Source organism: Melitaea cinxia, chromosome 11, assembly GCF_905220565.1.
Source record: "Melitaea cinxia chromosome 11, ilMelCinx1.1, whole genome shotgun sequence".
In the NCBI taxonomy this organism is placed as follows: domain Eukaryota; kingdom Metazoa; phylum Arthropoda; class Insecta; order Lepidoptera; family Nymphalidae; genus Melitaea; species Melitaea cinxia.
In genome coordinates, this window is record NC_059404.1 from 8143972 (window position 1) to 8168689 (window position 24718).

At 36.5% G+C, this 24718-nt stretch overlaps 3 protein-coding genes across 3 annotated transcripts in view; 1 reads left to right on the plus strand and 2 right to left on the minus strand.

Annotated features, from left to right (window-relative positions):
• The window catches only part of LOC123658046, a 13896-nt gene extending 8410 nt beyond the window's left edge, over nucleotides 1-5486 (minus strand). Inside the window, exons 1-5 of the mRNA XM_045593528.1 lie at nucleotides 5248-5486; nucleotides 4799-4891; nucleotides 3768-3880; nucleotides 1758-1845; nucleotides 1346-1425 (exon numbers count right to left, since the gene is read on the minus strand). Coding sequence (XP_045449484.1) covers nucleotides 1346-1425; nucleotides 1758-1845; nucleotides 3768-3880; nucleotides 4799-4891; nucleotides 5248-5348 — 475 coding nt within the window. The 5' untranslated portion in view covers nucleotides 5349-5486. The remainder of the gene's footprint in view (nucleotides 1-1345; nucleotides 1426-1757; nucleotides 1846-3767; nucleotides 3881-4798; nucleotides 4892-5247) is intronic.
• Nucleotides 5487-9510: 4024 nt separating this feature from the next.
• On the plus strand, nucleotides 9511-11249 carry LOC123657820 (nucleoporin NDC1). Its single transcript, XM_045593329.1, has 2 exons — nucleotides 9511-9599; nucleotides 9723-11249. The coding sequence occupies exons 1-2, from the start codon at nucleotides 9511-9513 to the stop codon at nucleotides 11203-11205; spliced, it is 1572 nt and encodes a 523-aa protein (XP_045449285.1). The 3' UTR covers nucleotides 11206-11249.
• Nucleotides 11250-11549: 300 nt separating this feature from the next.
• Nucleotides 11550-24718, minus strand: part of LOC123657819 (protein unc-80 homolog) — a 54368-nt gene continuing 41199 nt past the window's right edge. Inside the window, exons 51-67 of the mRNA XM_045593327.1 lie at nucleotides 24417-24562; nucleotides 23460-23646; nucleotides 22885-23046; nucleotides 22443-22646; nucleotides 22249-22365; nucleotides 21976-22110; nucleotides 21677-21800; nucleotides 20761-20970; nucleotides 19940-20124; nucleotides 19521-19686; nucleotides 18465-18666; nucleotides 17384-17502; nucleotides 17197-17313; nucleotides 16760-16920; nucleotides 15883-16052; nucleotides 13446-13555; nucleotides 11550-12124 (exon numbers count right to left, since the gene is read on the minus strand). Of these exons, the coding sequence (XP_045449283.1) occupies nucleotides 12006-12124; nucleotides 13446-13555; nucleotides 15883-16052; nucleotides 16760-16920; nucleotides 17197-17313; nucleotides 17384-17502; nucleotides 18465-18666; nucleotides 19521-19686; nucleotides 19940-20124; nucleotides 20761-20970; nucleotides 21677-21800; nucleotides 21976-22110; nucleotides 22249-22365; nucleotides 22443-22646; nucleotides 22885-23046; nucleotides 23460-23646; nucleotides 24417-24562 (2634 nt within the window). The 3' untranslated portion in view covers nucleotides 11550-12005. The remainder of the gene's footprint in view (nucleotides 12125-13445; nucleotides 13556-15882; nucleotides 16053-16759; nucleotides 16921-17196; nucleotides 17314-17383; nucleotides 17503-18464; nucleotides 18667-19520; nucleotides 19687-19939; nucleotides 20125-20760; nucleotides 20971-21676; nucleotides 21801-21975; nucleotides 22111-22248; nucleotides 22366-22442; nucleotides 22647-22884; nucleotides 23047-23459; nucleotides 23647-24416; nucleotides 24563-24718) is intronic.

Below are 24718 nucleotides of genomic sequence, written 5' to 3' on the forward strand. Positions count from 1 at the left end.
AAGCAGCGGTCCAAGTTGTAGGTTTGTTGCAAGCGGGCCATAATCAAAGGCAAGTCGCTCGTAAACTTAACATGAGCCAATCAGCTGTTTCACGAGTATACAGAAGGTTTCAAGAGACCGGTGGCTTTGTTCAGAGACCACAAACCAATAGACACCGCTAGCACATCTAAAACGGACGACCGCTTCATTGTCTCAACTTCGTTGAGAAAACGTTATCTCACGGGCGTTAATGTGCAACAGGAGCTCAGAAGGGTTCGAGGAGTGGCTATCAGTCAGTGGCCAATTAGAAGACGGCTGAAGAAATCCAATTTAACTCCTAAACGGCCAGCCAAAGGCCCGAAACTGACCGCAGGTCACCGTCAAGCCTGACTTTAATTTGCACAACACCTCAGTTGGACTATTGAGCAATGGAGCTCCATCCTGTTCACTGACGAAAGCAGAATGTGTCTCCATGGCAATGACAGAAGAGACCGAGTATTCAGGCGTCCAGGGGAACGGTTCTCGCAATGCTGTTTCGCTGAAACAGTATCATACGGCGGTGGTTCAGTCACGATGTGGGCTGGAATATCATATGAAGGGAAGACCGAGCTTGTTTTCGTGCCGGGTGGTGGTCGGAGTGGTGGTCTAACAGCTCAAAAGTACGTGGAAAACATTCTCCTAGATTATGTTGTACCTTATACAGGGTACATAGGAGAAGATTTTCTATTCATGCATGATAATGCTCGGTGCCATACAGCAAGTGTTACTCGACAGTTTCTTCAAGAGGTGCATATTGAGACGATGATGTGGCCAGCCCTCAGTCCTGATCTAAATTGCATTGATTATTTATAGGATGAGCTCAAACGGAGGGTGCCAGCTAGAGATACGGCTCCATCAAGCATCGTCGAGCTCAAAACTACGCTAGAGGAAGCATGGAATACGATACCTCAAGATTTTATTAAAAAAGTGATAAAATCAATGAAAAATCGCATGCAAGCCGTTATAAAAGCTAAGGGAGGCAATACAAAGTATTGAATATTTTAATTTTCTTTACTTCTATCAAAAATATTTTTTTTATTCATTATGTTATTGTTTTCATTTTTCTTCATTTTTTATGCATTTCTGTCAAATTAAATGTTATCAATAAATACTCAACAGATTTTTCTCATTAAGATAGCATTTTTTAAGAGAAAAGATTAAGCTTTCAAACAAAAAAAAAAACAAGAAAATCGGATAATCCATTTTCCTAAAAATCGAACTTTTATACCAATATACGGCTTGAGTCGATTCAATTGCACGCGAGTGTATTAAATATGGAATAAAACACTATTTTATTACCGCCAAAAAGTTATTTAAATATTCATACCGGCGGATGAAGATGCGGCTTCTCTTTCATCAATTTGAATTATATTATCCGACCTTTCGTCTGTTGTTATTTCAACAGTTCTGAAAAATTAATTTAAATAAATTACCTGATTAATCAATTTATTAATAAATATTTTATTTTATGTTATTTAAACATGTTAGTAAAACTCTTTACATGTAAAAGATAATGAACACTTGTTTATTTATAGGTATTGATAAAATGCTATGACAAATCAACTTTAAGGAAAAGAAATCGTTATTGCACTGACAATGAGTAGGTACTGAACTAACGCAATATCTTAACTAGTTAATTAAAAAATTACAACACATAATTATCGCCTGCATACAACGCAATAGAGATTTTATTTTACTTAATAAATATATATAGCAATAGTTTTACTAGTATAACTTACATATTGTGACTTTCATTTTGAAGTTTAGCATATGCATGTTCATAAGGATGATCTCGGCTCGTAGACGCAACAACTGCGGTTTTATTTCCTGGAAGAATGCGTAACATAAATAATAGTGATAAGAAGTCATTAAACGTTTGCTTATCAGTTCAAGATATACGATCAATCTCGTCAAGCGGACCTTTTGAAGATTTGTCGGAAAAAAAAATAGATAAGTAAATATTATAGCGCGATTATCGATCAACTCTTTCGATGAAATCAATCAGTAGCAGATATTAATCACTGTATTCTATGTATTTCTAAAAATAACTAAATGTTTAGATAACTTAAAATTAAAAATTTCGCAGAGACCTAAGATTTTTCAAAAGGTTGAGAAAATCCCAATATACAAAATAATATACAGTTTGTGATTAACTAGCGACTCACATAGGTTCGCACGCGTCATCTCAGTAGCCACAACCAGTGAGCCGGGTTTATTTCACGCGCTATCTTTTATTTTGCGATAACTTCTAAGATATTTATTTAAATTGTATGGCATAAAGATTATCATGTTAATTGAACGATTAAGGTACACTAATAGTCTAAGACCCGAACTAGACGTGATATTCATCCATCTGCTTAATGCATAAAAATTAAATAATTAGCCGGAAAATTTCTGGTTAGGCTGTATTCGCCAAACGTCATTTAAACCAGACTTAGCAGGCAAACTGAAATGAAACAGCGCTCATTTTGATGTATGATTTGTTTATTAAACATACGATTGAAAGTAACAGGATAATATATTTTTTAACCGACTTCAAAAAAGGAGGAGGTTACTCAATTCTACCGTATATATATATATATATATATATATATATATATTTGTATGTTCGGGGATAACATGGGGATAACTTCGTCGTTTATTAACCGATTTCGATAGTTCTTTTTTGTTGGAAAAGAGATATCCTAAGTGTGTATTGTTGGAAAGAAGATATCTCTAGTTTAGTAGCATGATAAGGAAACCAGGATCACATTATGGGATCCCAGAGAAATCGAGGGAAAACCTCGAAAATAAGTATAACTTTTGATTTTGATGAATTTTAATTTAATCGAAAGCCGATGTTTATCATGTGGTCACATTTAAATTTCATCGAGATCTGATTACAACTTTTGGAGTAATCTTTGATAATTCGTATTTACTTGACTATTTTTTCGTCTACCTACATTGTATTACTTGTCGATGTAATTGAAGTCGGTTTTTTTAACACAATTATAATATACCTGTTTATACCTGCCAACCCAAGAGTCATAAAAATAATAGACAACCCAACGTTTTCATTTTCTACAGGCTTCATACTGTTGGTAGGTATTAAATTTATTCTTTAAGCTCGTAGGTGCATTTTTATATAAAAATAAAATTTTGAATTTTGAATTAAATATAGCTTGGCCAGCATCTCCAGCTATAAGTACTAAAGTTAATAAGGATTTATAATAAATCTGTCTAGATAGCTTTCCCATTACATTGTATGTGACCATTTTTTTTGAAGTTTGGTATTGGCATTAAGTTGTCCTTAAAAGATAGATACTTATTTTGCAATTTTTTTTGTAGACCAATAAAAGAAGAATAATTTTACTGTATATTATTTAGTTATATCTCAAAGAGATTGGACAGAATTTCAATGAAAGCTCTTAAGACATTTTTAACAATTAATGTTATATTTCATTAAATTTACACAAACCTTTAATAAATTATAGACCTACCCTTCTTCATAAATTATTGTGAAACCGCATGAAAATATGTTCAGTAGTTGTCGAGTTTAATACAGACAGAGAGAAAAAACGCGACTGCGGACTTTTGTTTTATAATAATTAGAGACTTACGATTTCCAGAATTTAGATGTTGCGTTTTTTTTTCAAGACAGTCTACTAAATGTTTACTTTTATATGTTTCTTATACAAATATAATGTGACAAAAACGAATAAATAATTATGATAATATTTATCTCTAATTAATTTGCGTTTGCAGATTACCTTCATCTAAATTAACAGTGGCATAAATTTCGGAAGCAGTATCGCCACTGTCATGTCGCCCAACAGGATGAGGGATTTCTGGCAAACTGCGCTGGCTGTTTTGTGTGGATGCCCTATTGAATAATAAAAATATTTATTTAAATTATCTATACATACTATTTATTTAAATGACTTGTCTATACTGATATTTAAGAGAGTTTTTTTTTTTTTGTAATTTATATTCAACTCGACTCAAATCAAAAAAATTTTTACAGATAGACTGCGAGAATTAAAACTTTTTCGATATTTTATTTGAAATTAGAAAGTCACACTTATGATGATGCTAAAATTCAGTTTTGCACATTTCAATATTAGTGAGACAACAAGACACTTACTTTCAGTTAAATTGGGGAAAAAAATTGTGTGTGGTGAATTTATATTAATAAAACATATTATTATATTTCTTTATGTGTTACAACTTTCCTTAACTACCAAATGTAATGTATTGCACGCCTCCAAGGAGGCTATGTTTTACTGTCATAAAATTTAAAGTATGGGAAGCACTTGCTCTTAATTTACTATTATTTCGGGAAAATCTCTCAACAATAAATATAATTTTTAGTAACATCAATAAAAGCACATAACATAGCAGCAGCTAATAGTAACATAAGACTTTACTTTAAATTGGTTTTATAAAAAAAAGGATAAACATGCAACAATATTTGAAGCAATCACAAAATAATTAATAATTATGTAAATTGGCCACAAGTTAGTAGGTAATTTCTGGCAATTAAGTGACTACTGGTATATGATTAATTTAATACCAGCAATCACTTGTTCATACTTAATCAACTACTGGTATATGACTAAAAATTATATAAATAGCGTTAATACAACCACATTAAAACCAAAGAACATTTAGTTAATATATTAAATAAAGTAATAAGAGGGTAAAGAAAGAATTATTGCTATATGCATTAGTGGTATAATTAGCATAATACATCTATATTAGCCCTGTTATGTTCTTTATCTAGGGCGTGCTAATAACAAACCGCTTGATAGAGGCCGGGGTGGTGGGTGTTGGAGATGGTACCTCCTCATCCAATCGGATTTTGACCACACCGGCCGTACCGACCAACTCACTTCTGTTAAATACAATATAACTTAATAGAGTAAATGCTAACATATGAATTTACAATTTGACAATATTCAGTTTTTTATAAATTTAAATATTACATATAAATTATTTTTTTTCTTTAATTTTAATGAATGAAAAAGAAGATTTTTTTATAATCTTTATTTTATTTTTAGAATGTTTTTGATAAAGTAAACCTATGTTAGCTAAAATATTAAAAATAAATTAAGTGATATATGATGTATTGATAGAACTTTTCTATCTGAATTTATTAAAAAATATTTTATATATAACTTGTACAAATTTATTTCATTAATAGGTTGCAAGAAAGTGTATATAAATGATGTGTGATAAATTTTAACTTACTTTTGGTTGGAATTCTTGCAGCCACAAGCACATGCTGTAAGAATAGTCACAAGAGTGGCTAGAACACCTAAGCTCAATACTATCTCTATTAATGTATACATAGTAGTGATTTAATTGATTTTGATACCACAAGTGTAGATAATATTTTCCATTACAAGGTTATTATTATGTTACTCCTTTAAAGAGAAACAAAAGTAAGAAACTTTCTTCCATTTGAGAAAAGTATGAAATGTAGGGCACTTGTTAACGCGATAACTTCAGGCGTAGCTCCAGAATTCTAAGTAATAAGTCTTGACATTATCATACAACACTTGTCACTTCAAACTAAATGAAATTCATTTTATGTGTTGTTTTTACTGCCCTTATGATTTCACAAAAAGTAGCTGCACCAAACTGCACCTTCAATGGCACATATCTGACGTAAAAAGTCAAAAGCTACTAAATAAATAATAATTTAATGACAAATCTATATGACAGATTATCATCAAGAAACATGAGTCTTTGACTTTTAGGTTTGATCCACATTACAGAGTTGATTTCGGTTCATTCTCGGCCGATGTCGATCCGGTAAAATATTTTTCAGGTATTATCTTTATTTTATTTAATTAGAGAGTGCCCGGAGTGCAAGTTAAGCTCGCTACGGGATTACAGAGTTCGGCTATTATGTACAATATAGGTAGATTTTTTTATCGGAGGTTAAATTTTTATTATTTCTGACCCTACCTTAATTCCGGTGCTGCGGTAAGTGTACTCATGCTCCGTACCGCGACTATTACGCGTTATTTTCGAACAAATTTACGTAAAAACGATCTTTACTGCAAGATCAAAATACGATACGAACTGACCTTTAACGACTGACAAATAGACACTTTTAAACAAAATAACGCGTCAGACATAATATTCTAATAAAATCAGTAACATTGCGTGCTAGAATATAGGTTTAGAAATTCGGAAAATACCCAAAACCGAATCGGAGCACCCCACTGTCCACGTGGTCTTGGTCTGCCCTACCCCTAGAGTGTTTTTTTTTAAGCCGGAGGCGCGGAGGGGTGTGCTTTCGCACGCAAGGGTGGAAGGGCTGCACTTCCCGCAGCGCCGGAGCCAAGCGTTACGCTAACCTTAAAGGTGGTAGGTTAATTTAAACCTCAAAACCTCAACCACGATATCTCTGTAACAGCGGGGTTTACACGAAAATAGTAGTCCGGGGGGATGAAAAACCCGCACTCCCTCCCACCCCCAACCCTTTCCCCCCAACCCCATAAATTTCTCGCCAGGATTGTACAAAATTACCCAGAGTTCTCTTATAACCTTGGAACTTACAAAGCTGGCCGATGGCGGGATAACCATTCAATAGCTGGCTAAGAAAAACACAGGCCGAAGACGGGCAGTAGCGTCTTCGGTGCGACAAAGGCAGCCTTGCGGTCACCAACCCGCCTGTCCAGCGTGGTGACTATGGGCAAAACATATGACTTCACACAATAATATTTAGCGCGAACTTGTGGAGGCCTATATCCAGCAGTGGACTTGCGATAGGCTGAAGTAAATTATTATAATAATATAAAACAGGAATTTTTGAGTTTAACTTTATTTATGGTAAAACTGACTGGAAGATCCGTATACTTATAATTTTGCTACTCTAACTGGTCTCTGAAAATGATGATACTAAATTATTTTATTTGGTTCCAACCAAGTTCCTTACGGCAGGCTTGACATTTGGCTGGGCAACCGAACTGAAAAAAATTTAGTAAACCGTAAGAAAAATATATAACGGACGAAAAAATATATAATAAGTGACGTAACATCAGTCATACGATTGTATAATATGACGTTTGTAAAACTAAAATATTACTAGTAAACTTTTTTTAAATTATTTAATTTTATACTGTCGACAAAAATAAATAAAGCCATGTGTTTTTTTATTTCACTTAATAGTTTGAATTATTACTATTATTTTATTTGATTTATTTTATTTTACGGTATTAATTATTTTCTATAATACTAAATTTCCTAAATACTTTTATGTACCTACTTAATTAAGAACCAATCAACAAAATTAAAAAAAAAATAATATATATATAATTAATAATATTTATCAATAACAGAAGCTATATATAACGTTAATTTAATAATATATGTATTTTTTTTTCATCAAAGTCGATATTCATATCGTTTACAGACAAAAAGTGAGAACCAGTAGTAGCGCTACACGGTAGGCACATACTAAAAATAGAAATACTATACATTTTAATATCGCGTCACAAAATCGTATTAGCCAATAAAAACAAAGCTACCGAGTTGCGCCGGAGTCGACCAATGACGGCATTGCTCACCTGTAACCGTCGGCGTCGCGCGTCCCTGGCTTTCAGTCGGTCAGTAATACCATAACGGTTCATGCGTACACTAGGTCAAGGACATTTAAATTATTATTCACCGGAGTTTGAAGATGTTCTTGAGTACTTCGAGCGTGATCCCCGGCGGAGGACAAGGATGGCAGCAAGAGAATTCGATGTTAGCCAAAACTTCGTATGGAAGATATTACGTACACAAGGATTACACCCGTATCATTTTCGTAAGGCTCACGTAATAAACAACGCACCGGCAAGAATCGCCTTTTGCCAGTGGTTGTTAAATAATACAAACGCCAACATACTTTGGACGGACGAGTCACTGTTTACTCGAGTGGGCATATACAATGTGCACAATGAGCATTACTGGGCTCTAATTAACCCCCACTTGATACGAGAAAACCATCACCAGGTTCGTTTCAGTGTGAACACGTGTAGGCCGGTATTATTCTTGTGGTCGGAAATAAAAAGTTATACACGTCAATATGAAAGCTGTGATGATTTACGCATTGCGATAGTGGACGCTTTTGATAAAGTGGAAAGTGATAAAGACACATTAAGAAAATTAAAAGACAATTGTATTAAACGTGTACGTTTGTGTATTGAACGCAGCGGACTCCATTTTGAGCAGTTGCTTCGTGTAAATAGTGTAAATAAACTTTTAATAGGTATGTAAGTTAATTATTCTGTAGATAGCTCCGATTTTTTAAATACGCCTGAAATTTATACCTACAGTCCGTTTATAAATTGATTTGTTGTGAAAAGAACAATCGTGGTTAATATTCGAAAAGAAGTTTAAATAAAATAGGTATTTCTGACGGTCCTAAGCCCGTGTAAAGTATGAAGGACAAACGAGTCTATCTACGTAAGTACTCGCTAGCTCGCGCCTATAGGTATACTTTTATCAACCGAAACGCGCACGGACGTGTTTCATTCATATAAAATAATGAATGAATGATCAGTGCCTTACTACTTTCCAAGTCGATCGAGTAAAAATGAATATTAAAATTGAAACTTTTTTTAGTCAACATTACAATTGATTTATCCATTTTTATAGGTACTATAGATGATTCCAAAGTAAAATATTTCGTTTCCAAAACGGTTATAAAATCACCGTGTATATAAAATTCAACTGTTTTTTAATTGTGTTGCTTCTATACTATCCGAAGGAACTTTGTTCCTACCTGGTGTCCCATGACACCACATAATTTTATAATAAAATAGGTATAGATGGGTCAAAGTTGGCTTTCATCAAAACGTGGCGGATTTTTTTAAAAAATAACTTTCGATGTCAAATTGTGAATGTTATCTCTCATTTGATTCTGCAAAAACACAACGATTAATTCTATCGAGTCCATGTTGAATTAAGTTTTACTCCAATCCTCGCGAAATATTCACTCATAACCCCACAGTTACATTTTTTTTTCATAACATGCGTTCACTTGTAAAATTCGCCTACAAGTACAACGCCCGCTTTTTTAGCTTTGTGGAACAGCATGTTAAGATTTTAACTTTTTAAGCGGTTGTGATCGATGGCGTTGTGGGCCTTAGGTGGAACGCACCCATTTCTAAGCCATGGAACATAGACAAAGAGCAACTCGGAGGAGAACAACTCCGTGTTGCTCTATGAGCATAGAGAAATGCATGAGAATTTCTCTATGCTCTATGTTCTAATCTATGAAATTGACATAATGACACTGACATGTAGCCGTTGCTAGTTGTAATTTAAATTCACGATTTCGTTGGATAGAATTAAGCGTTTTGTTATACTGAATTTTTTAATATTGTCTCGCATCGATTCGGAAATACTAAAAAGTGCATAAAAATATTGAAAGCAAAAAAGGAGTTTTATGGAGTACTTAGGTAAAACTCGAAATTATATGATAAAATCCGAAAAATAAAAGTAACCTATCTTAGTATGGAAACAAAAACTGAAATATTTTCGCAGCGTTTAGTAAAGGCAGTAATATGGAATATTTCATTACAAATATCCCTCGCTATACTGTTGGTTTTTTTTATCCAAGTTGATTTAATACATCCAATATCATGGATAACTTCAACATTCAACGATATTTTTAGCTGGAGAATGGCGCTAAATATCATTCTACTTGGACTTGTATCATTTTTTCAAGCATATTTGTACGGTAGCTATTTCTCAGTTCCTGTACCAAAATACTTTACGAAATTCTACATGTTCTTAAATATTTTTTCCTTGCAAAATATAATTTTTGGTATTCTTTACGCCTTGAATGGCTATTTTACTATGAGCTTGTATTCGTCACTAGCAAAAAGTAACTTTAATGTTTTAAAAAAGAAGTGTGAATTTTATGACGGACAGTGCTTGGCTGAACAAAGCTTATTTTTGCAATTTGGAGGGATGTGGATGGGATTATATTATTTCACAAGTGCCCATTTATTTAATGCGACAGTGCTGACATTTCCTCACATTTATCAAGAAAAATTTCAACAGATTAAATTGGTGATAAGTAACATAGTATCAATGGGTTTTCAACATTCTATGACACCTGTGATGTATTATTGCATTTTTTACTATTTTTGGGGTAACAAACCCAGGAGTGTGGTTTCCGATGTTTATAGTTTGTATTTGGAAGACCCACCTTTGGATAGTATTTTAAATTTAATTTTTTCTGGTATTTGGATCGGACTTTGGTTTTATACTAGTTTATATTTCATTTCGATATATACAATGAAAACAGTTTTTAATATAGTACTGACTGAACCAATGAAGTTTCCAATTGAGAGTGAGCACAAGTTCACATTAAACAATGCCTTATCACAAAGATTACAGTTCATAGGCTATTTAGGAGCTTTAGATTTAAAATACATGTCAATAATGGATCCAGCCAGACGTTTACAAATATTTACACTGTCCCAACCTGGCGGTCATCCTAGAAACTGGAACAATTTGTTGGAGAAATGTTTGTTTGTGGTTAATGACTTTAATAGTGAGTTAGAAAAGATAAATAATGATTCTCACTCAGTTGAAACTGATAAGACACACAATAGAAATGTTTTTAATAAAGCTGCTCCTTTGACACCACCTGTGTATTCAAGATCACTGAGGAACATGGCACAATCACCGCATTTACTGGAACTTAAAGATCATACAAAAAATAAGGTAGAAGATACATTTGCAACTGTTGTAAAAGATGAATTTAATAACTTCCTCCAGAAGCTTTGTCAAAAACCTGGCATCAACTATTTATTTGGAGAACTTGTGGACACTAAATTGAAATTTATTCTTATTCAAGCGCAACCAGTTATATGGACATGTGAAGGTTTAGCCAATATTGTGTCAGCTTCATTAAAAGAAGATAAATATGGTGTTGTACAAAATGATCTGCCTAAAGTTATTTCAACATTAATATGTCTTAAACACAATTTGGATAAATTGACAAAACCTGGTCTTGTGCCTAGAAAACATATTTTAAATGACATTCTTGCAATTAAAATAAGAAATGCTCTTCTGTCGTCAGTTAAGCGAAGTATATACAAAATTGTAATAACATTTTCAAAATTCATTCATGAGATACCACTGGATCCTGATCTGCAACTTGTAGTTCAATCATTTTTGTTATGTAAAGAGGCATGATTGTAAAACCAAAATTAATAAAAAATTTAGTAAAATTTCTTCAATTTCTATGTTTCCATTTGTATAAACCCAGAAGTATTCATGTTATACATAAATATGAATTAATGACACTTAATACTTTTTACTTATATTGAAATTAAAATAAATTCTTTATTATAATAATCGAAACATTAATTTACAATATCGGACCATGAGCTTCAAAAAGATGTATCTTTGTCACGTGGTCCGATATTGAAGGAGGTAGTTTTAAAAATAGCAGGATGACTTATTTGAGAACTCTAAAGGTATAATTTTTGTGGAAAGTTATTTATATAAGATAAATTTTCATAAATAAAACACGTTTGTAAAACAAAAACTTCTATTAAAATCTTCCAAAAGTAATTAATAATAACAATTAATTATCCATCTAATTTGAATAATTACTACACGCAACTATTACTATAACAGCAACAACTACCAAATCCATTTGTTTATAGTTGCAATGAATTTTTTTGTTTATGTAGGTACCTATAATGAACATAACACAAATATAAAATAGGACAATGTATAGAAACATCATAAATAATTATTTATCTAAAACTACATAGTTCCAGCCTGGTAGAATACTATTTTGAAAATTGTAAAATATTATTCCTAGATATATAATTATCACTAAATAATATAATTGATGTCAGTTTAAATTCTTTAGATACTTAAATATTGTTTAGTGGCAAGTTAACATACATTTATAAATATTGTATTACTGGAATTTAGTTTAACTTAATACATTATCTTCTCAAGGTACAACTATTGAAGAAAATTTAAAGCAGTGTGTCTTCGTCGCGTAGTTCGCTGCTCAATAGTAGAGACCTCTGGCTGGCTGTGCCGAGCAAAGCAGTCCTTTCAGCTGATGATGTTGCAGATTCACAGCTTAAAGAAGCTGCAAAAAGTATTTTATATAAAGTTGATATTTTTTATTATTTTTCAAATATTCGTATTATATTAACATTTTAAGTCATTAAAATATACATTTTTTGATGTTTAATTAGATTTATGTAGCTGGAAATTACTCGAGATTATTAAAAATTGACGCGCCATGATAGCCATAGCGTTTTCCTTATTTAATACGGTATCAGTAAATTATATAATTCTCTTTATGGCAGAATATATACAGGTATCTACATTACTTTCCATAACCAGTTAATTTACAGATTTATTCTATCATAAAGTTTGATCTATCATTCAGACTGAGAAAGTTATAACTGGTAAAAAATATTTATCAAAAATAAGGAGTAAAAGACCAAGAAATAAGTAGGAATAATGAAAGAGAAAGTGGATTCCTTCCCATTCTATTTTGTAAAATAGGTCAAGATTTCAGTAAACTGGTCAGTGAAATTAAAATTAAGTGATCTAACTTACTAGTTAAAAATGTATTCATGCTTTTTTTAGAATACGTTATTTAGGCATTTCATTATTTATTTATTTAATTATAAATAATAATGTTAAACTAAACCTACAGCATTATTTTTTTAAAGACAACTAATTTTTAATGTGAATCTCTGCTCTGTTTGAAATAAAGAGGGTAATATCAGTATGGAGATAATAATGACCAAACCAAATCAATCAAATAACCAATCAATCTACGAATACAATCAAAATCATTAATTTAAAAGTTTCATTTTAGAACTATCATCGGTGAGTTTTCAAGTTGTTGGAAAAAATTGCGATTTTTGGTCGTTTTCTCAATATTCACATTTTTTAGAGAGCTATCCGGGGGCCAGTAACACGAACACTTGAAATAGAGTAAATAAAGTTATGAGGGTTATAGCAAAAGGGACAGAGCGAGCTTGGGGGACACAAACATTTAAAACAAGTATGTAAACATGCATGGGTTTAGGGTCAGGAAAAGAAAGAAAGTGCGACAGCTAGCGGGGCAGTGCTACTTATGTCTCAATGATAAAGATTCATATTAATATTTGCATTTTGCACCAACGTGAACGTGCGAGGGAGAGGGGTATAGGGTCGGAGAGGGAGAGAGAGAAAGAGGAAACAGAGCTAACGAGGCCGGTAGTGCTGCAACCGCTGCTGGGCATAGTAAAAGTGCCACTTATGTCTCAATTACAAAGATTCATATGACATGTAATTGCAACAAGGTAAACGTGCGAGGGAGAGGGATATATAAGGTTAGAGAGAGTGAAAGAGACAAAGTTAGCGGGGCCGGTAGCGCGGGCACGGTACATACGAGCGCTGTGCGGGATTACCGTCGGGGCTGGCGTGCGGCGTGGCAGAGTCGCTGCGCGCCGCGCGCACCGAGCCGCCCGGTGACTCCGACATGGACGCCTGAAGGCTGTAGCTCTCTCTGTATGGGTGACTTGCGTTACTTACTCATACTTAAATATCGCTTCAGCCTGTATTATCCCACTGCTGGGCATAGGCCTATTTACCCATGTGGAGAAGGATCAGAGCTTAATCCACAACGCTGACCCAATACGGGTTGGCAGATATGTTCCTTACTACGAGTAACGATCGCTATCAGGTGTACATGATAACAACCGGGACCGACTGTTTAACGTGCTCTCCGAGGCACGGTGGGAAGACTCACAAGGACTGCTCAAACACCCAGACCTTGACAAACATCTGTATGACCAATACAAATGTTTGTGATGTGCGGGGAATGAACCCGCAACCGCCAGCGCAACAGCCATAATACAGTGCTGTGACCGTTGCGCCATACACTTAATATTAAAGCATGACTGTGATGTGACAATTTAAAGGATGATTGTGATATTGAGAGGGAACGTAGGTCGCTGTCTGTCCGATGCAACATGTTAGCACGGAGATTTGCAAGGTGTACGAAGCCAGATAAATTAACGCTTTTTAAAGCATACTTTCTGTCATTTTACACCTGCAGTCTTTGGGCTGACTAGACACAGGGGCATACAGCGATCTATGGGTCCAGTATAACAACGCATTCAGGATTCTGACGAGGCTGCCGCGGCAGTGCAGTGCCTCAGGCATGTATGCGGAGGCGCATACGGATGACTTTTACGCCGTTATGAGAAAGCGGTGCGGTGCGGTGCGTGTTAGCCCGCCTCCGCGGCTCCTCCGGCGGAATGCTGAATGTGTTTGTTGACCGGTTGGACTTGCCACTGATGTATCGGTGTGTGCAGCTGCACAAAAGACCGAATTGTGTAACTATGTCGTAGTAACATCAGTTTTTAAGTTTTAAAGTACTAACATCAGTTTTTAAGTTTTAAAATGTTACTAACAATTTTTGTGGATGAAAATCTGAAAGAACTTATTATTATTATTAAAGCGGAAACATGCGAAATTCGGTATCTACTGGTAAGATTTTAACAGATTTCTGTCTAGATAAATGTATAGAAGTTGAGCAGTAGGTAAAGAAGCTGCATTGAATTTCAAAATAAGGTACCTGCGGCAAATAAGGCCCCTAGGGGTAATAAGGACCACATTTGAAAACTCGCGCTAAAATACTTCTATTCCGATTCAAACTTAACTCACACATGCATAAGACCGAAAGGTACACTGCAACATTAGCTTGCGGCCGGTTCGCGCTGCCATCTTGCCAGTAGCAAACGATTTGTGACAGGCTGCGCTACACCACTCGGATTTATAATTATTGGCGACAAAAAAGTGTAAGTATTTTGATTCAATTTCTATTAAATAATAACGTAAGGTAATTTTATCAAACTTGAGACAAGAGTATATAATTTTTATGATTTTAATCGAAAGTAAGAGCTATTTTCGTCCTAAATTGATGGTTTTATAAAATAATGCTAGGCGGCTAATAAGGCCCACTGGAGTAGTTCATGGGCCTTATTACCCGACCTTTCTTATATAACTCAAAATAATTTTTCTACTCGCAGATTTAATAGATATGCCTCTACGACGGGCTCAGTAGACGCATGAAAATTTGCTATGGCAGCTGTAGAAGGAGGGATGTTGATGCATAACATACCTAGACGCTGAGAAACCACTTGAAAAGTGGAAATATAATAAGACGTTTCGACGAAATATAATTCCGAAGGTCCTAATTAAAAGTTTGATTTAAAATATGTTATTTAAGTTATGACAAGAAATTTTGCGAAAACTTAAAAAGTGGCCTTATTACCCCCTAGGGGTTAAAAAGGCTTATTGTCATTATCTCTTAACTTTTTATTTAAAAAAAAATGTTGAAGTGATTAGCTGACAATGTCGAATACTTTATGCTTTGTTGATAATTTCTTAAGGAAATTTTATTTTTGGACCTTAATTTACAGTGGTAGTTTAATAAGGCCCATGGCAAGAGTTTTTAAAAATTGTTATATTTCTTTCCATAGCGATTTCTATATTTCTCTTTATCTTTTATTGTTATCTTAAAGTAAAAAAACTTTTTACTGTACCCATTTCTTTAACTATTTTAAAATATTTTAGGAATTTTATTTTTGAAGTTAGATGGGCCATATTTGCCGCAGGTACCTTAGTGATTTATATGACAAAACACAATGCGATTTTATCCGCATAAGTTTCGATTTCCTGGAGGCTATATGGTGTTTACGGGATTAAGCTAACAATTTGCTAAGTTTTACCAACTATTTAGTCAATTTTATTGTGGAACTACCCCGAATACGAATTACGATAATATTTATGTGAAGCGATAGTGACATAAAATGAGGGTAATTCGATATATAAACTGGCCTGTATCCGGAGGTGGAGGAGGTCTGCGAGATCTCGCTGTCGTAGGAGGTGTCGGTGTTGAGCGCGGCGGGCGCGGGCGCGGGTTGCAACAGCGAGGGCCGCGCGCGGCGCTGCGGCGTGCCGTCCGCCGCCGACGAGCACTCGTCCGACTCCAGCCGCGCGCGCGCCGCCTGCTCGGGCCGTCGAGACACATCGGTGGCGGATTTCATTTATTTATTGGGAGAGTAGGACTAGTATTAGGATTTTTTTTGAAATAAACCAAAATAAAACGACTTCTATTTACATCGAAATTTATAGTGCCCTAGTACACATTATTAGCGATAGCTGAAAAACTTCTCGCATTATTAGGACCAAATGTCAAGCACCAGGTTTCGAATAAAATCATCAAAATCCCCCAGAAATGGGTATACCCAGTAAAAAGAGTTATGAGGTAATATAGATAAAAAACGTACAGTAAGCCTCTCCTTTTTTCGAAGTCAGAAAATGAAATATAGTTAAACTGCATATAGAGTTTTACTCACAAGATTATTTAAGTCTTAGTTCTAAAAAGTTTTTAACACTATCAAAACCCGATAAAATTAACTGATGCACATGATTATTAAAGGTGAGCAGCACTATAATTAAGTATATCTAAGAATGTTTGGGAATCGCTATTATTGTTGATATTTTGTTATGTTTTATATACGTCATCCGTTTTGAATGGGTATTAAAAATGTAAAAGAACATTCATAAGTTTAAAGTTTGGTTTGTCGATTGCCAAATATTTATAATTAGCGTATCTGTATTCTTAGCTAAAGCTTAACAACTAGCTACATAATTTTAATTTTATTGTTAATTTACGGTTAACAAAGTGAGGGCACAATATTTGGTCCATTACCTCGGGCTTCGCGTACCGACTGCGACGGAACTTGAAGGTCTTTTTGGAGGGTCCATGAGAACGCTGCAGGCGAGGTCTCTCGTCATTATCCGCAGCCTCTTCGCAAGATTCACCAGCTGAAGGTGCTGACATCGGCGACAGCGGTGTCAATGACGTCTCTCCTACCAACCAAAATCAAACGTAAAACTTTTTTAAACTACCCTCGTGGAAGGCTTTGACTGGAGCCAATGAAACAGAGTCGGTCGTACGACTATCTGAACATGAGATTGGAGACTGAACTGTTAAGGTTCATGAACTATTTAGCCCAAAACGCTGCCTATCATTCTGCCATCCTTCTTAATTTAATTTATGGAGTGACAATAAATTACTTCGTTGAGACAGAAATTTTACAATACAATATAATTCAAAGTAATTATATAAGAAGACATGATAATTACCGGAAGTCAATTTAAATTCCACAGATGACATGAAACGCAATTTTGTTTGAATGTTTCCATAAGGCGGCGTACCGACTGCCGATCTTTGTTCTCCGGAGTAATTGTTGTTGATCGTTCCTGTTATAGAGGAGGCGTATAAAAATGATATAATAAAAATAAATATTTAACTATAGTATTACAACAGTACCCAAATGTACGTTGGCGTTGTTAATATTATTATTTCCGTTGTCGTTGTAGCGGCCGTTATTATTATTTGGCAATTCAAACACCGGCTGACTTGTAGTCGAACTGCTTGATAGTGATTCTGTAAACATTTTAATTTATTGCATAAGAATAAATAAAAATTATTGTTAATATTCCTTCGAAGGTTGGTCTAGTAAGAAAATTGTCAAAATTGTCAATCACATTTAATTATAGAGTAGAAGACTTTAAGCTAAAAGTTTTATTTTTATTATTTTTCTTTTTTCATTACAAATGTTTCGTAGCCCAGGTACAGGTTAGGCGTATGCATGGTTACGTCATTCTGTACACGATTAAGTGACAAGATTATAAGATACTTCGAAAATGGAACGTGCAGTAAACTTCTGAGATTAATAGTCTGTTGTTATATTCAGAAAACGGTTCGTTTGCCTTATGAACCGTTAAATTTCGATTAAGACGTGCTCTAAATTAAACAAATCGTAAGAAAAACGAACCATTTCCTAAATGTAGGAACCGGGTTTAAAATAATACAATGATAAAAATAAAATAGAAGCGATAAAAAGACATGGATATTGATAGACGGATGTATGTTCAACTGAAATAGGGCACTGCAGGAGTAACGGTCGTCACGGTTGTATGCGCGAGCGATTTCGGGGCACCCCTCTATGACAACGAGGTCTAGTTCAGACTGGGTTTTAGTTGTTTTTAAGTACGTTCTGACCGTGTCGGGAGCTCCACACTCCAGTCGTCATTAGCAGCGGTCAGTGCGTAAAAGCATTTTACAAAGTCAAAAAAATGCATAGGAAATACCCTGCTTAAAATCTACATCAGGCTGTCTGGGGAAGTACCTAACCTTAAAGAAAATATCAGCTAAGTAACACTGCTCTCAAATAGTGTTGTGTTCTTGTGATGAGCAAGGTGGTCAGAGCTCCTGGGGAAGGTCAGGTGCAGGTCGACAGCGCGCTTTCTATTCTTTTGGTGTTGCAGGCGTACTAAATACGGTAATAATAAACTACGGCAATCGCTCCCCATCAGGTTAACCGTACGTTGTTTGCCGAGCTAGTCATATAAAAATAAAAGTGATGGATGTACGACCTCTCTGGGCGGACAGGGGCGCGGGGTGGTCGGGCGTGCGGGGTGCGGGGGCGCGCCCCACCAGCATGGAGATGAGCGAGGGCCGGTGCTGCTGCTGCTTGTCCAGCGCGGGGCGGGGCGCGGCCTCTGATGCCCGCTTACCACCACCCGCACCGATGCTCTCCGCTATTTGCTCTATGGGCAAAGACGAGATCATGACGTCACAGTACACATAATTGAAGAGTGGATGTAATTTAAAAATTTTTGAAAAGTAATAACTTTTTTTGTTAAGGAGTTTTGCACTTAAATAAATACAATCTTATCATTAGGTACGTTGTCCTGGTTAAATGTTACCACGGTAGAATTTCATATTTGTGTACAACATTGTCTCGTATCACAGTACTTCAACTTGCTGATTCTGTGGGCTATGTCGGTTACTTTCGTTCTCTCGCGGATAGTCTCATTTCTAATCCTATCTTTGAGAGAAACCCCAAGCATAATCCGTTCCACATGCCGTTGAGCGACTATAAGCTTGTGCACCAATCCCTTCGTCAGTGTCCACGTCTCAGTTCCGTATGTTAACACATGCAGGACGCATTGTTCAAAGACTTTTTTTACATATTGTTTCTTAAAAACAAAACACTTCTTTCCGGAACTAACTGCATCTTGTTTCTTGAACGCAAAACGGTTCTATTTAGAAATACCGCTTGTTTCTTTGTACCGGTAACTTGTTTGTGGTAATAACGGTAAAGTGGTATATGGTAATAATGGCACAGTGAAGTGAAGTGGCAAAACGTTAATGGTAATGGTAATGTTTCACGTAATGGTCTGGACAAGAGGATTGAACTTTCAGCATATAATAGTAGAAATGAAGGATTATTACATATAATATTATTTATTTTAGACAATTTTACAAATGATTTAACTTGGGTTAATTGTTCTTATTTTAGGGCCGTGTATACATAGTATAATAATGTTTCAAAACAGTATATTCTTTTTTCATTTGCGGGGTTTTTAAGTCAGTCGTTCTTTTTACATACATAACTTACCAAATTTGTAATGATCGTGCGAGTCCCTCACGGCACGCAGCTCGCGCGACAGGTCTGCGAGCAACGTTCCGCGAGCGCGAGCTGCGGGTAGCTTGAGGCCACGAACACGCTCGCGGACCACAAACTGCATGTGCCTCTCGTGGTCGCCTATTGGAGGCTGAGATAGCTGCGGGAAAGGGGAAAATACTTAAATATGTTTTGGTCTATTGGCAATTTAGATTAATATAAAAGGAGGAAATAAATTAAGAAAAGTACGTACCTTAAATGCGCTTGAATGTAAACGATGATTTCATATGTAATTTAAATAGTTTTTTTTTTTAACTGGCAAGATTAAAAATCGTATTTAAATAATCATCATGATTGCTACGCTGCACAGCTCACTCGCGAAGTAGAAACATCTCTATATCCTCTATATGTACCTTGTGCACGATGAAGGGCTGCAGCAGCACGTAGAGCGGCGTGCGGAAGGTGACGACGTGCTCGAGGAAGTCCCACAGGTGGTGCGCGGCCTCGTTGCGTCGGCCCAGCTCTCGCATGGCGCGCGCAATGCGGCCCCACTCACTGCACAGCTCGCTCGTGAAGCACGCGCACAGCACCTTCAGAGCTATGGATTGCTCATCTTAGTACTGACATCTAACGTGACGACTAAGGTTTGAAATGGTTGTGACCAAGTGGTTGTTGCGATAACAGTCGCGTTTGGGTTGCATATGAGCTTAATGAAACTGGACCAAGAGCCCGGCCCCATGTCCACGGCACGGCGCTGACGCCGTAAAACGGTACGGCACCATACTACAGCACGGTGCCGTGGACGGTGTAGTCAACTTCAATAATATGTATTATAATATGTAATAAGAGTCAACGTCTCTCAAATGTGTATACACATTAATGAACTTGATTGTACAACCGTAGTGGTTTGCTCGACTATTATAAAGGGGTACGACAGTGTTCCCCGCCAAGAGATTAAGATTAGATTAATTGTGTATAATACATATTAGTGAAGTTGACTTTACGCCATGGACACGGGGCCGGCCCTAATTGAGTATAAAGTCAACTACGAGCAATGGCACTGGATATCTGAAAGTCCTTAAATTCGATATGCTTATCAAGGGGTTCTTTTCTAAGAAAGAGGATATAAAAGTCATAATTTATTAATGCTACAATTCATAATATTTACTTGTATTTATCATCGTGTTTATTTTTGAAAATTTGAAATTGGAATGAATTTTCGTAGTGAACTGACCAAGGAAGGCGATTCTGTACAGGTGGTTGGAGAGGCGCGTGGTGTTGCGCGTGTCGCGGCTGCCGGTGAAGGTGAGCGAGTTGGCGCGCGCGTCGGTGGCCAGCTTGGAGTTGGCGGCGGCCGCCTGCCCCGCCGGCGCGGGCGGGCACAGCGCGCTCACCACCACCGACACCAGGTACGACACGTCCGACTGCCGCAGCGGGGGCACGTCTGACACAGCACACGTCACTAATGAGTAAGGCACGGCTCGGCGACACGTTCGACTGCCGCAGCGGGGGCACGTCTGACACACACGCCACACGTCACTAATGAGTACGACAGGCACGGCTCGGCGACACGTTCGACTGCCGTAATGGAGGTATTTCTGACACATAAATGCGAGCCGGCGCAAGTCGGTACGACAGGTACGATTGGTCTGACTACCGCAGTGGTGGCTCGTCTGACATACAACACGTTCAAGTTACCAGCGAGTACGACAGATACAACATATCACGGAAAATCAATTACGAAACTTTCCATAATATACGCAGGTGCAGAACGTTTAAGTCATAACAGAATTATTGGTATGTTTACATACATTTTTTTACATTTTCATAATATGTGACAATTTGCAACTTTAGCCTATAATATATAACATATAACGCGGAAACATGTACACAAATCTATGTCACTGGTGTTTGGAAATGGGATCGTTGAAGCGCTCAGCATTAGAGTTCTGAGATGGAATTATGCCTTTGTTTTAATATAGGCATATGCTTTCGTTTCATTAATTGGGCCAAATATTCTGAATGTTCCAACTTAAACCGAGCTATTCTTGCGATTTTCTACAGAGAGATCTGCAGTTAAAAGCGACAATAGTTTAAAAAAAAAGTATCTTATAATAAATACAAAATATTTGATAACGTTAAATTTATACCTTTTCTTCCGCTACCAACTCGCAAACACAATGGCATGAATAAATTCATCAGCATATTTTCTGTTTTCTCGCCACTAGGAAAAATAGGACTTCCACCGCACATCTGTTCTAACGAGTAGCTATCCTGCAACAAAGTTTTATATGAAATAAATTTCTTTTCTAACTATCTTTCTATCTTTTATCCACACACCCACACACACACATACACACACACATACATACACACACACACACACACACACACACACACACACACACACACGCACACTCACTCATATCTATATAGTTTTAATACTTACCCCGGTATTTATCACTTGTATTGCTATTAGTCTAACGACGGTGCCACAAAAGTGTGCTGGCGGAGGTTGAGACATTAGAGCAGCTGTTGCTGAAGACAAATTTTCTCCACTGCTGTTATCTGATACTATTAAGGCCTGAAAAATTGTAATTTGCTTTTTAAGTCTGTTATGTTTGACAATGACTATTTTTCAACGATCTGTAATACCTGTAATCTGTTTTATAAAAAAGTTAACACTGTTATACATTAAAATTCTTCAAAGCTATTTACTTACTTGTATAGTGTTCAAGAGAGTTTTAACTTGCTGCCAATGCATAATGTATGGACACCGTATCATCGTCTCATAAACGCCTTTTAGTAACACCGCAGCGGAATCCCAATCCGTATTTCTCTATAAAGATAGTTTGCATTTTAAAACTTCATCATAAAAATAATTTTTAATTTATAAAATAATCGATCCAAACTCACACGAATACTTGGCTTTTTGGCAATTTTAAGAAAGACCTTGTCAAGGCGCCTCAATATCATAATGAGTGCAGGTTTAAGAGCATCATCCGCCCAGTCTGCAGCTGGGAGGACCTGTGTCATATAGCGTTCGAGACCTCGACAACCCATGGACTCAGGATCATATGGAGACACTTTTAACAGCGAATGAGCTATATCTGCTAATCTCTGAAATTAATAAAATATGAAGATATAGACTAAGGTGATAGAGCATAAAATATGTTGCCAAGCGCTTTTACTAATAATATAAATTGTTGGGAGTGCTGTTGCTTGGAGTTGCTTCGGTGCTGTACAAAATTAAAGTGCGATAACACATCTACTATTTTAAGTTTTACAAGATTTTCACTTTATATGTTAATTGCAAACGCGTCTAATTAGTATTACGAGTAAAGTTCTTTATATTTACCGCATGCGACTTTGAGTCGAGCAACTCCACGGGCTTTCCTTCAGAGCTACCGCTACCCTTAGACCCGTTCAGTTCTAAGAGACGCGTGGTAGCGCGGCCAATGAATTCTCCCACGAGGGAAAGCAGTACGTCACGAGGGCGACGGTATTCAGCACGCACTAACTGCAAGTGCATAAATTGTGCATATGTACTCGTATATCTCATATGTTAATATTATACATATTTTTAATATTACAGATGTGAAATAAAAGTTCTAAGGACATTATTATTTTGAAAGTACGACATATGTGGTAGCTATTGTAGTTTTTTTTATATTTTCCTATCTAGAAACAAATAACACTTTTTGGTTAAATTTTTGGGTTCTACTAATTCTTCAGAAGGAAATCAACTGAGCTATTTAAAAAAGTTAGAAAACATTGTAAAGTTGTTTTATCAAGTAATAATCGGTACGCAAATCAATTAGGAGTATCGTGTTCCTGGATAGTTTCAGCCGTTTTTCTATCCAAACATTTACTATTTTTCTTTGCTCCTGACCAATTCTCGCTTAGTCACATAGATCAGGACGCAGAACGCACCTCCGAGTCCTCGGTGCCGGTGTAGTCGGCGAGGGGCGGCAGGCGCGAGTGGTCGCTGACGTAGCGCGAGTGCGACTCGTCGTCGAGCAGGTCGAGCGTCATGAAGGGCGGCGCGGCCGAGCGCGCGCAGCCGCGCTGCGACGAGCCCTTGTGCTCCGGCGACGTGCGGTACGGCCCGTTGTACGACCTGCGCCCACCGCCACGCGTTACGAGGAACGGTCTCTGCTACCTACCGCCTGTCGCCTGTCGCCTGCCACCTGTCTCCTGGCAGGTGGCAGTGGCGAGCGAAAACTTCTTTTCTTACGAAACCTCCTGGGAGGATTGCGGAATGGGTCGGCAACGCGCTTGCGATGCTTCTGGTGTTGCAGGCGTCTATAAGCTACGGTAATCGCTTACCATCAGGTGAGCCGTACGCTTGTTTGCCGACCTAGTGACATAAAAAAAAAGAAACTTAATTCATCGAAATACTCTGTGGACGACCGGCATTTGTTACTTGTTACCTGTCCACAAATTACTTGTTACCTGTCATCTCTCACCTACCACTTTTTACCTGTCACCTGGCGCATAGTAACAACAAAAAAATTGTCTCTACCTATATCGTCCTTTTTAAGCTGATTCACAGTTAATCAGAGTATTTGACCAATTTAAAGTGCATTATGCCTTAGAGGTCATTTAAGTATTATGCAAACACCGAAGGGGAGTGGGGATCTATGTTTTGCTCATTTTTGATGACATGGAAGCCGGGGCGTCTAGATGTTGGTTACGTCAGCAATATTTATTTATTACTTCTGAATAGATTTAAAAAATACAAACCAATGTTTACGTAAGCATAAGGGAGAGGGGGGGGGTTTGCTGACTTTCGCTGACAAGGGGGAGGAGAGGGGTTAAAAATTACTAAAGTTACTGCTTACGTAATACTTGAACCCTTTAGAAAAACTAATAGAATTTGTGACTTACTTGGATAATCCTTCACAATTATTAACGAGGGTTTTGATGGCAATTGCCAATTGTTGTATAATTTCCTTTTCTGTTTTGCCTTCTCTATTGTATGTCGGCAGTTGTATTTGCTTCACGTAACATGGTAGTATGGCTTCAAGTATTATCTGCCAAGAAAAGTATTCTTCGATCGATCGAATATATTGTAAAAAATAAAATATTCAGTTAAATTCCTTGACGGTTGAATGCAAGATCTTTCTTATTTAACACTAATATATTAATGATTTACATGAAGGACAATTTTAATAGATAACGTATATATG